Genomic DNA, 13,144 nt, shown 5'->3' with positions numbered 1-13,144 from the left:
TGCCTAGAGTGTCACTCTGCCCTCAGTCTCATTGAGTCACTATTCACATTTTAAGAGGGACTTCGGTGTACACAGCACCACCACCTGCTTTTGCCAAAGCCGAATAAATATGAGCTTCTTCTCTGCTCTCCAGCTTTGTATTTGTGTCTTTGCGTTAGCCTTTCACATCATGGCTGGCGTCATGAAGGAGGTCATTTGACTGCTCTAATCTCTTCCATGTGGAATGCTGTCTCTAGGCTCCAACATTTCCAGCTTCTTGCTTAGGCCCAACATGTAGGGAGGCACTCAGTAAAAGCTAATTTTTCTGAATTGAAATTATTTAATATGATCCTTTTATCTTTTTCCATCTCCCTTTTTAATTTATGGAATTCTTTCTAGATCAGTATGTAAGTACCAAGGAGTCCTGGTTGGCGGATTACTGTAAAGAAGACAAGGAAACAGAGTCAGCCAAGACAGAAGACTGGATGGGCTCTTCTGTGGACCCACCATGCTTTGGACAAAGTAAGATTTTTATATGCACATGTCTGCACATATCAGTGTTAATCTTTAAGCAGTGCTTCACTGAGATATTCAAATAGGATGGTCCTTCTCTGAGGAGAACTCCATAGGACGTTCTGTCTGGCCTCTGTTGTTCCTTTTAGTCTTTGTAAAAGACAGTTTTCTGGCACAAACTACTAAACTGTTAATGCTGGCTTTAATTCCATTGACGTGGGGGAGAAGAGATCTGCAGAACGTTAACTCTTGATTCCCAGTGATGCTGAAGATGAGCTGGTACACCGAGAGTGTGTCAGGACAGGCAGGCTGTTTTTTGTTTTTGTTTTTTTTTTTAATGTATTTTTATTTTTATTTTTACTTGGGTGAAAACAGTTGGTTTTACAATTGACAGGATACTTTAAAACTGGGTTATAAAAACATCTAAAGCCAGCACTAGAGGGTTTGTGTGTATTCTTGGAAAGAGGGAGGGCAAGATCCCAAGTGGAAAAATGTTTTTTAAAAGGACGGCCTGCGTTGCTCATAGAGTATAAAGGAACTGAGTCCCAGCATCTTGAGGAAGAAGTCAGTGTGTTCTTTGTTGGTGTTTTCTGTCCTGATGAATGCCTCAGCATGGAGCTCTGTGGCCTCTGAGCTGGGGAGATGGTGACAGACACCACAGGTCCTGGTTGTTCCACAAGCTGTTGTCATCCAAATTCAGCTCAGCCCCAACTCTTTCAGTGTGGTTTCTTTGGGGAGTCTTGGCCTGACTTCAGATAGCTCATGAATACTTAAATATTCCATCTGGTCTGCAAACAGCCCGTGAAGATGGGCTTTCTTAGCATAGGAAGCATTTGTGCTGGTTTGCCCCTCCTTGGGGCATGCGAGCAGACTGCGTCCAGCCTCAGGAGAAAAGACAAAGACTGTGCTGCATTTGTTCTCTCTTCTTAGTCTGTTGCTTCTGAGTCCTTGGAGCTCCAGCTCCAGCTTTCCTAACCCTCCTCTTTGTGTGGCAAAAAAGAAACCTCGCCTTTCCAGAAGATGCTTAAGTAATCTTTGTAGGATGTCCAAGAGCATGTGGTTCTGAAGATAGCTTTGTACTGGTGACCTTAGGTCTAGTCAGCGCCAGCTCCAGGAAGGCCCCACACTTCCTTTTCTTACACTTTCTCCTCTCTCTGTTGTTAATAATCACCCTATCTATATTAAAGCTTGATCTTTATTTAGGTTTTTCTGGTGAGGCTGATGTGACAGTGTTTTAAACACCTGAAGGTGACATAACTAAAGAGCAGGTGCCTTTTCATTGGGAATTGCTGTAGCCTTCTCAGAGGCCTCCTACAGTTTGTGTAGCATTGGCTTTCAAGTTAGTAGCTTTCAACTATGTTGAACTGACTACTAATATTCAGATTTTACGTGAGAATTTTTGCCATATTTCTCCCCAAAGTTAGGCTTTTTACTGAGTCCAGTATAAAACAGGCTCCTGGCTTAGCCCTCACTGTGCAGTTCAGCCTTAGGAACTGGGGATTCAATGCTGTTTCACTGTATCTTTAGCTTTGTGTTACCTTAGTTGTGGGCCTTGCAGTAATGGCTGATTTTGTAGGCAAATCTCTGTGGCATGACTTATTCCCTTGATTATTTTATGAGCAATTCAAGTGTTTTTATTGGTCTTACGTTCAGTTTAGAATTTAGTACTGGGATACAAGATGGAGGATTGTTGAAATCTGGAGGCAGACTGACTCTTGCCCTGAGATTTGAGGTACCCAGTGGTCAGTGTTCTGTCCTGTTGCTCCGATGGAATGGCATATCTCCTCTAAAAAACATTCTGGTTAGTTTCTATGACTCCTCTGGACCAGTCCGTAACATGCTTTAAATTAAAATTCCTTCAAAGGCTTCTTCAAGGGGATATTCAACACATTCACTGTTGCCTAATTAGAAAAAGAGGACACAGCCACACAATTAGAGCTGTGAAAAAAAAAATGCTGGCTTTGGCAAGCACTTACTGGTTCTTATCAGTGAGGAAGGATGCTCTTGCAATTGCATGATGCTTGCATGCCATTTGTAACTTCTCTACTTGTGCTTGTTGAAGGTGAGTCTTGTTCACCACACCTATTTATACATTCTAACTTTGTCTCTCCTGTCTACCAGGCCTCCCTCTTGTCTACCTTAGAACTAGGAGTACAGCCAGTCTGACTAACCTAGAGCACCAGATCTATGCTCGAGGTACAGTACAGCCAGAGGCTGGCATTATTTTCCTGTTTTAAGAACTGCCTTACATCTATCTGTATACTGATTTTTTTTTTTAAGAATATGTGTTGCTAATCGGAGCTGAATGGGAGTATATTCACTTGTAAGTACTTTGCCTCAGTCACCAAGAAGGTTTCCAGTGAATGAGTAAAGAACAGTGCCTCATCTTGGCAGTAGCAGCAGATGTGCCCGCCTCATCACCATCTCCTCTAGTGAAAGTGGAATCAGCTGCACAGTACACAACTAGAAAAGCCAGAGGCAAGGAGGGTCCTACAAAGAATGAAGCAGATGGAGGAACTCCATCCTTCAGTAGGCAGCACCACACGACTTTTTCCACAGAGCCCCTAGTGAGTGTTTATTCTCGTGGACAGGCGAGGGGCTTTGTGGAATAAGAGCTGTAATGATTAGTCGTAGAGCCAAGAATGTATTTCCCAGCAAATTGCTTAGATCCAAACATTAGTTTCCTTACGTAGGAATTTATGTATTTAGGAGATGGAAAAGAGACTGTTCTAGAGAATTGACTGGTTGGTGAGAGCAAGAAGAAACCCCTCACGTTGGTCTGTCAACTGTATTTCTTCCTCTGTGTTAATGAGTACTGTTAATCTAACTGATTCATGTATGTGATTAATTCCAGATCATGGCTCTTGGCATATCTTATTTTAAAAGGCATTTGAGCTGGGTTTGATGGTCCATATCTGTAATCCCAGCACTTGGAAGACTGAGGCAGGAGGATCATAAATTCCAGACTAGCCATGGCCTACATAGCGAGAGCCTGTCAAAAGAAAAAGAAAGATAACCCAAAAGGCATTTGAGCCTCTATTACTGGGAGTACTGAACGGGATTATTAAAACCGATGGGTCACTGTATGCTTTGTTTTAAGACAGCTCAATTGGGATGGGTCTTTGAGAGTGGCTTCCTTCATCATTTATAATGAGTTCACACTGCTGCGCTTTCCAGTATGAGCTCCTCATTCAGGCAAAGCCGAACATTATTCCCCTGTACCAGTGTAACAGAGTCTGGTGGGCAGCATAGGGATTTCCCTTCGCTTCTGTGATTAGCTAGCATTAGACTTGGGGCTTCAATGTCTTTATTATGATTCACAAATCAGGTCCTTTTGACAACCCAAGCTGCTATGTAGCATAAAACTCCCACTCCTTAGAATGGCCAATTACTCTGTGAAAGACATGCAGAGGGGTAGAATTTTTTTCAGCTGGCTTCATTTGATGCTGAACTTGGATGTGAGGAGCGTGAGGCTTTCTCAACCCTTGAAGAAATTGGATTCATTCACTGGAGGCAGACTTTTGAGGTCATCAGGAAATAATGTTCTCTTTGATGGGTTTGGGAGTTTTCTCTCTGGTATTGTGCCAAAGGCAAGGACAGAGTTGAGTTGGAGGCTGATGCAGTGCTGGGGGTTATGTGCTCTCTGTGGTGTTTTAGCCTCTGTTACTAGTTTTGATCTGCACAGGAAACATGGGATCCTGCCTATCATGCCTTCCATGTTATCTAATCCCACAGCAGCAGACACATGGATCTCTTTCTATGGATGTCTAGTATTTGAGCCTGTATTTCAAAGTGGTCAAAGCATCTGCCTCCTGTTTTTTCAAAATATGATTTGAAGATGGGAACTGTCAGTCTGGTTCACAGTGGGATAGGAAGGTACATCTGGTCCTTTTCCTCTTGGCCCTTGTCTACTGTAATGAAGGTGCTCTCCTCGCTCATATGGAGGGAGGCTCCTCCCAGAGCACACGGGCACTGCTTACCCTTTGGAAGGATCTTGCTCCAGCCTCAAGGCTTCACCTTTTACTTGGGGGGAGCACTTTGTGAACCAAGTGAGGCCACTGGGATGGAAATGGGCACAGTTGTAGACGGACACCATCCTTAGCTGTGTCCTCACGTGGTATTGGACCACTTAGTTTGAGTAGTTCTCAGCCTTCATAGGGTGAGACACTTTAATGCAGTTCCTCATGTGGTAACCCCAACCATAAAATCAATTCACTTGCTGCTTCATAATGTAACTTTCCTACTGTTGTGAATTGTAAACATCTAATATGCAGGATATCAGATATTTGACCCCAAAAGGAGCCCAATCTACAGGTTGAGAGCCACTGCTCATGTTCTCAACAGATGATTGTAACATAGTCTCTGCTGAACTACTGTTGACCAGAGGGACCTTGTTTTAACCTGAAGTTGCCCATTTGGCAGTCATCATGTTTCTCCCCTTTGGAAAGTTGTCGAAATGCAAACATCATGGAAAGTGGTGGCTCCTTGAAAGGCTGATGACCTTGGTGGCTGGACAGTGTGTGGTTTGTCTTCTTGTGTGGAGGCGTGTGATCCTGTGAAGTGCGTTCAGCTTTGCTGGTATTCTCCCCTGCCAGCATTTGCTGTCCCTTGAGACGGGTCTGGTGTCCCATCTCCATTGATGTTATGATTTGTTTCAGGCTGTCTTTGTGTTTTCAGGATTCTGCTGGACTCTGGGGCCTGCTGTACTCATCAATGTCCATGTGCTATGAACCCCTCAGTCAGGTGCCTCCTACCCTGAATTGTTACTGCCTGGTGGTTCCTGTCAGAGCAATCTGCAGAAGGCTCTTGAGGACATTGGAGTGCCTTTGACAGTTCTCAGTGTTGATAGTCCATCTCTCCCTACAATTTGGTTACATTACTTTCTGGTGGTTGTTTCTCTGTAGTTTACCTATCAGAGGTTGTTTTGTGAAACAGCTGTGTGGAACATGCCTTTTCAGCTTCCTTGGTGGCTTCATTATAGCAACTAGGGGTTTTTGCCTATGTTAAGAATCAAACTATGTTGGGAAGATGACTCTGTTTTTAAAGTGCCTTCTGTGTAAGCATGAGGACCAGAGTTCGATCCATGGAACCCATCTGAATGAAAAGCTGGGCATAGTAGCATGTGTATTTAATCCTAGAGTGAGTGTGGCACGGGGGGTGGGGGGGCAGAGCAAGCAGATCTGTGAGTTTGATGGCCGGTTGGTGAAATCCAGATGCATGTAACATCTTGTAAAAAGATAAGTAAATAAAGTGAAGAAGACCATGGCAGCTCTAATTTCTACATATACGTCTGCATATACATGCACATACATAAAGTACTCACTAAAAATCAGAGCAAAATTTTTATTTAAAAACTTTCAGGTAGCATGACCTTGATTCCTCAGTGAAAAGGGGGGGGGGGAGGCAGAAGAGAAAACAGTTTTAATTCTGTTACTATGTACAGGGCACCAGGGTTAGAGTTAAGAATGCATTGCTTGGAAGAGTAGCCTGTGTCCGTCTTTTTCTTGATTTTAACCAGGTCAGTTTCTGATGGCCTATTCTGAGCAGTAAGACCCATAAGAGTTGTGGGGACTCGTGTATGCCTCTCTGCTCGTGTGCATATGAGAGAGAGAGAGAGAGAGAGAGAGAGAGAGAGAGAGAGAGAGAGAGAGAGACAGAGACAGAGGCAGACACAGAGACAGACAGAGGCAGACACAGAGACAGACACAGAGACAGACAGAGGCAGACACAGAGACAGACAGACAGATACAGACACAGAGACAGAGAAAGACACAGAGAGACAGACAGAGACAGACAGACAGAGGCAGACAGATACAGACACAGAGACAAAAAGAAAGACAGACAGAGAGAGAGCGAGAGAGAGAGAGAGAGAAACAGAGAGACCAAGAGAGAGAGAGAGAGAGAGAGAGAGAGAGAGAGAGAGAGAGGGAGGGAGAGAGAGAGAGAGAGAGAGAGAGAGAGAGAGAGATCACACAGAAGCCCACAGATCCATGAAGCATCTCTTTGTCATGTCAACAAAGCTGCAGTTCCTTTTCTATTCCCTCTGTCTTCACACAGGAGACAGCTGTGGGTGCCATCTCCATGAAAGGGTTTCCATCATGCCGACACAGTGGATATTAATAGTCCTTTTTAATTGTTTGTTTGTCACAGCAGAGGTGAAAACACCCAAGCGTCGGCAGCCGTTTGTCCCCTTTGCTCTTCGGAACCACACAGGTTGCACATTGTGGTTTGCCACCCTGACCACCACACCCACCAGGTAAAGCACTTTCATTCTGTCTCTGGAGCCACTTAAATCCCAGTAGCCTCCATGCAGTAGCCTGGCAGAGCAAGACTAGCTCCTGCTCAGAGCCTCTGGGCTTGTAAGTGAGCCAGTAACTGGTGTCTGGAGAGTTGATTCTGATTCTGCAGAGGACCTGAGTGTGCAGTAGTGGTTTGTCGTGTTCATGGTAAGAGGGTGAGAGAGAGAAAAGTCATCCCAGACCTCTGTAGGCTCCACACTCTTTAAAGAAAGGGTCTGTATGTGATCTCAAACTAAGTATTTTGCATTTTCCTTCTAAGCCTGCTTTGGAAATGCCCTCCACCCCCGACTCCTGAACACTTATTTTGTCTCTAAAGCACACTTTGGCCCAGATAGTATTGGGTGGAGTTGAGAGGGGCGTGGGAGTTTGCCTAAGCTAAATGTGAACCTTGACTAATGACTTTGCTTAGATGTTGGCTTCATGAAGGGCAGAGCTGAGTAACTGTCAGCTGATTTGAAACTACATTCTTCTGCTTCCACTAGTCTTGAGGGTACCACAGCCAGGACTTAGCAGTTTACCAGTTCATGTCTGTTAAGTTCTTGTTGGTTACCAGCTTGATCCTGAAGAAAGTTCTGCCTTGGTTTGTTTGCTTGCTTGCTTGGTTGTTTGCTTGGTTGGTTGGTTGGTTTTGATGCATATGTGTGCATGTGTGCATGGATATGGCTGTGGGTGAATGTGTGTGTGCTCATACATGCATGTGAGAATGTATGAAAGTAGCTGTGGGTGTGTGTGTGTACTAATCCATGTGTGTGAGCATTTATGCAGAGGCCAGTAAGCAACCTTAGACGTCATCTTGAGGAACGTTGTCTACCATCTTTGATCTCGTTGACTTATTGGATAGATAGGCCCGGCTGGCTGGCCACTCAGCTCCCGGGATCTTGTCTCTCCCTTCTCAGTGCTGGGATACATGCACCCCCACACCCAGCATTCTTACATGGTTTCTGGTGATTGAACTCCTGTGCTCCTGCTTGTGAGGCAAGTGATTTAATGCCTGCTGTGTAGGACTAGGAAGATGGTTCAGTTAGTAAATTCTTGTGGGTAAATATGAGGCCAAGAGCTTGGATTCCCAGCACCCTTGAAAAGCTGGAGATGGTAGTGTGTAGCTGTTTCCTAGCACTACAACATGACATGTGGGCCCCCAGAGCTCACTGACAGCCAGGTTAGCCAGTTGATGAGCTCCAGGTTATATTATAAGAGACCCTGCCTCAAATAGAGACTGATTGAAGAGGACACCTGATGTTGACCTCTGGTCTCCACAAGCGCATATGTCCATGATGTAGCGCGCGCGCGCGCACACACACACACACACACACACACTCACACACGCGCGCGTGCGCACATACCCTTTAAATTAAAAACCATTATTTGAAACGGCTTCACTATGCAGCCCAGGCTGGCCTAAGATATATAGTATAGTCTGGCTTTACAGTCATCTGCATTCCTCAGCTGAGGTTGTAAGTATGCTGTACAATGCTCAGCATTACTTCAGTCCGTTTCTGAACATCCAAAAATGTTCATTGAGACTGAGCCTGAAAATAGCTGAAGTCACGGGCTCTCAGGTCCTTCTTGGATCACAAAGAACAACCAGGTTATATCAATCAGTTATAGGAGGGCTAATCTCCCAGCAGCTCGCAACTCCTGCAGATATGGCAGGGAGGGCAAGGCAGAAGGAACAACCTGTCATCTGATTTGTTCCAGGGCTGCACTGTCTCACAGTGGGAGTCCTGGGGTGGTTCCAGAAGGGAATGGAGCATTCCTAGATGACACACACAACGTCAGTGAGTGGCGAGAAGTCCTCACAGGTGAAGAGATTCCTTTTGAATTTGAGGCCAGAGGAAAGTTAAGACACAGGTAAGATATGGTCATTTATTCTTTTTCCATGCTATAAATGTTTGTTCCTGGTGTTTTATCTTTCACTATTTGTCTTTCATAGACTTAAATGTTGTATTTTTCAAAGATACTGTGAAAGTCACTGTTTCCTCTTAAAAGACTGTCTTGACATCTTGGGAAAACATTTCTTTCTATTCCCATTTTCTTGATGTGTGAGAAGATAACTAAGTATTTCAGAGTCTGGGCAAAAGCTGAGATCCAGGTTATATCCTGTCCAGGTTTCCATATAGGTGACTGAGCCTGGAAATAGCTGAAGTGGATGATGTGCTATTCTAGAAAGGTTCTCAAACCTTGATGACTTCAATCTTAAAATGCGCTTGTGCCACAAACTTTCTGTAAGTGGATAGACCCAAGATGCAGAGCTGGGAATAGTAAGGCAGACATTTGAAGCAGTGTAAAATTACCTTTTCAAAGGGCACTGCTGACCCAGTCACTCCTGAAGCAGCCAGCTAGAGGACTTGGCACAAGTATGGGAGAAGGCTTTAATTCCATTTCCTTAAAGATAATAGAATGTCTAATAAGGCATTATCTCACTATTTGCAAATATTTTTAGATGGAAGGGCTGTCTAGGGCATAAATAGGTGAAGACTTAAGCCTTGGACTGATTTCAGGGAAGCTGAAGTACAAGAGATTGGCTTCAGGCCTGAGCACATATGCAAACCTCCCTCACAACAAAGCCCTTCTTCCTCTTGTTCTACCCACATGAACGGGTTAGTCCTGACTGGTGATGGTTTTGAACATATGGGTCTGGGTCTCTGGGAGTCTTGGGGTTGGGGTTGAGGGTGGGATCTCTATGCTGGATAGATTTCCACCGTATCCTGGGCTTCAGGAGGCTCTTGTTAATACTGGCTTTCAATAAGACCTGCCTCCTGCATCTGAGAGGGCTTGGTGTCATTTCTGTCTTAGTTTCCCTGTTCTTTAACCCACTGTACTGCTTGAACTCATCAAAATAAATGCATTTTTTGGCATTTCCCCCTTGGCATACTGTACCGTATGCTACCCTCCTCCCTTCCTGTCAGCCTCAAGTTCAGTTCCCCATTTCAGCTTCAGCCTTCTGGCTTGAATTAGGCAAAATCTAAAATAGAATTAAACGTGCAATTTCCTCCTATTCCTTCTGTTCTGCCCACTGCTTTCTGCTCTAATTTCAGCTGAGCACTTGCACTCTTAACTCCAAGAGCTCTGTCTCCCAGGCCTGTCTGTGGTCGTGTAGGGCCTGAGCCAAACAACTGGACGTGTTCCTTAGAGGAATAGAATTTTCAACAAAGGAACTAAAAAGAGAAAGCTTATGTGTCCAACAGCATGGTTACATGACTCAGTGGCTAGTACACTCTGGCCATACCACTCATTTCCACTGACATTGTTTCATGAAGATTAGGTAGGTGCTGCTGGGAGCCACCTGGCAAGCATACAGATTTTCATGGTTTTATGAGGAGAGGGTAGAAGCTCCTTGCTCCAGGCCCTCTGCATTTCACCACTAGCCATCAGCATAAAAGCCAGTTAAACTGTCTTTTTGACTTCTCTCACTAGGTAATGCTGAGAAGGCTTAACTGGCTTTTACGTCATTATAAAAGGCAATGAGTTTGGAGTCTCTGCTTCTAATTTCCTGTCTTTTTGTCTTTTTGTTCCTTTTGACAGACATACCCATGACCTGCGTATTCATCAGCTGCAAGTTCGAGTAAATGGCTGGGAGCAGGTGAGCCCAGTGTCTGTGGACAAGGTCGGGACCTTCTTCCGATATGCAGCACCAGACAAAAATTCCTCCTCCTCCACGGTGAGTGGCTGCTGTATGGTGTGATGCACACTCTGCCAGGCCAGGCTGTCACAAGTGACGCTTGCAGTAACCTTGCTCTGTTGAAGTGCTTTGCTCCCCTTTTTCTAAGAAGACATCAGAGTATTGGCTGAGGAGTGGGTGTTAGGAATCAGCATGCAGATTAGCCAGCTAGTTGTTGACATCAGGAGAAAGCAAGGCAGACCTTTGGCAGCAGCATGTGGTCTCATGTAGATAGGTATCTTTCTTGGCTGCTCACAGTCTTGGAAACTTGAATATAATCATTCCTCAGTGTCCATGGGGGATGGGGTTTCAAGGCTTCACCTGCTCCATATCAGACCTAGATCCTAGGTGTTCAAGTCTTTATTTTTTATGGCATAGTGTTTGCACACAGTCCATGCATGTCCTCCAGTAAACTTCAGTGATTAAGAGATCACATTTCCACAAAAGTGCTATGGAAGTGGTTGATGAGACTGTATCGTTTAGGAGTTGGAGATGAGAAAAGAGTTTGTTGTTGGGGTAAATATTAAAAAATGTGTACCTTTTATCCTTCGCTATCGCCAGCACCTATGGGGCCCGCATGGCACTGTGGGGTACTCTTACTTCAGTGGCTCCACACCACCCCCAAGTACTGTCAGACCGAGGCAGTCTGTGAGCAACTTGCCATGCTGGTCCCGAGAGTTAGTTCTGGCACTGGAGCACCATATGGAGCTGACCATAATTTATCTCTGGTTAGTATCTCTCCCGGCGGCTCTCTACCAGCCTCGAACTCTCTGGTTCCAGCTACCTGGTAAAATCAAGACTCAACAAACTGCAACCCAACAACTGGATTTGTATGTTAAATTCTCAGTCCATACTGCATCCACATAATAAACTCACAACCAATTGATAAGGATATAAACTGCCCATCAAGATAAGATAAGCTGACCTATAGAAATCCATCCCTTAAGAAATATTCATAACAACCTGGATCTAGGAAAAGATGCATGGCATTGATCATTTATGTCTGCCTCCTTGTTGCCTTTCTGCTTCTCTCTCTCCTTTTCAAACCTCTGTTCCCGCCTCCCTTCCATCTCATCCAATGACAGGCCTCGTTTTATCTTGTGCCTGCCTTCACTTGCATAATGATGACATCAACCTACAGTTTGTACATGTAGCCTTAGTAGGCCTGACCACATACCAAATGATCTGCACTTGGTTGAGTTTGAGGATGTGAGCACTGTGTATGTATATAGAGGGCCAGCTTTCTTGGCTGTTTCTGTTGTATTATTAAGCTTTATCATTTGTATGCATCTTCATATTATACTGTTCTTCCATGGTCCTTTTAGCTCTATGTTTCTAAATCCTATGTAGCATTGCTATTTATTATCTGATCACACATAAGTTCACATGCTTTCTCCCTAGTTTTACCTTGGCCTTTCAACCTGGGGCTGCGGAGCAGTTGGGAAGGATGCAGGCAGCTGCTCGAGCTGCTGGCACAGGCAGACACTAGTGTTCTGGTGATGCAAGTACCTTAAGTTCTTTTGTGCTATATTCATGTTCTGTTAGGCAGGTGACCTAATGGGCATCAGCGATGGAGCAAACCCTGTAGAGACACTGCGTCTCTTTCCTCATGAGAGATACTTGTGGAGAACTCCATTCCATGTGTGTTATTTTCCTTGTCTCTCTCAGGCACTCCACATATTTTCAGTGGGAGAAAACAGACTATTTTCTGCCTAAATTCATGCTAGGCAGTGAAAGGACCAGCTCTCCCCCCACATAGTTTCCCATTGCATTGATGGGTCCATTGATTGAAAGCTGTTTTAAACACCAGGCTTTGAAGGCAGTTACATTGTCACTGAATTTAGCTGCACCTGCTATTGTGGGTCTGTGCTGAAGCTCTGATTTTTCTAACTCTCTCATAGATTGGCAGCCCAAGCAGCAGAACAAACATCATACATCCCCAGGTTTATGTGAGTATGACTTTTCTTTTTTTTTTTTTTTTTTTTTTTTTATTAACTTGAGTATTTCTTATATACATTTCGAGTGTTATTCCCGGTTTCCGGGCAAACATCCCCCTCCCCCTCCCCTTCCTTATGGGTGTTCCCCTCCCAACCCTCCCCCCATTGCCGCCCTCCCCCCATAGACTAGTTCACTGGGGGTTCAGTCTTAGCAGGACCCAGGGCTTCCCCTTCCACTGGTGCTCTTACTAGGATATTCATTGCTACCTATGGGGTCAGAGTCCAGGGTCAGTCCATGTATAGAGTATGACTTTTCTGTTGTCATCGTTGTGTTTACTGAGTGTGTGCACTGCACTGAGACTGTACATAGGTGTGTGTTTATTGATGGTCAAAGGACTCTGGCCTGTGTGTGACTGACACTTACCCTATCCTTTCCTGTTAGTGGTCCCCCTGAATTAGTGCACATAGCTGAAGATTTTAGTACCTCCAGGGCCTCCTTTCCTTCTCCCCTGAATTATCAGTTTCCCCTGGTTCAGTTGTGTATTTCATATGCAGTTAGATTACTCCACAGTGGTGCTTGAAACATTGTTACAAGGTGACATGAACGTAGTCCAGGCATTCTTTTCCTACTTCTTGTGCCTAAGGATCAGACACTGAAATTGGAGGTATGTCTGGAAGGTATAGTGCGTGGTTCTTTGGAGGTAGGCTAGTGGAGGATTGAGCTTTGATGGTGATTTCTGACTAGAATGTGTTCC

At 44.7% G+C, this 13,144-nt stretch overlaps 1 protein-coding gene across 11 annotated transcripts in view; it reads left to right on the top strand.

Annotated features, from left to right (window-relative positions):
• Vps13d (vacuolar protein sorting 13 homolog D) overlaps positions 1-13,144 on the top strand; it is a 225,412-nt gene that overhangs the window by 90,253 nt on the left and 122,015 nt on the right. For 5 of the 11 annotated variants that reach the window (XR_015619773.1, NM_001395589.2, XM_087549557.1 and 2 more), the window contains 6 exon segments: positions 379-501; positions 2,614-2,688; positions 6,643-6,748; positions 8,490-8,642; positions 10,317-10,452; positions 12,354-12,401. Coding sequence is in view for 8 of the 11 variants with exons in the window: in NM_001395589.2 (NP_001382518.1) it covers positions 379-501; positions 2,614-2,688; positions 6,643-6,748; positions 8,490-8,642; positions 10,317-10,452; positions 12,354-12,401 (641 nt within the window). In the remaining 3 variants the exon portion in view is untranslated. 11 annotated transcript variants of the gene reach the window in all.

Source organism: Rattus norvegicus, chromosome 5 (genome assembly GCF_021556685.1).
Source record: "Rattus norvegicus strain SHRSP/BbbUtx chromosome 5, alternate assembly SHRSP_T2T, whole genome shotgun sequence".
Classification (NCBI taxonomy): domain Eukaryota; kingdom Metazoa; phylum Chordata; class Mammalia; order Rodentia; family Muridae; genus Rattus; species Rattus norvegicus.
Note: the sequence above shows the minus strand (reverse complement) of the source record. Positions and strands in the feature narration are given on the sequence as shown.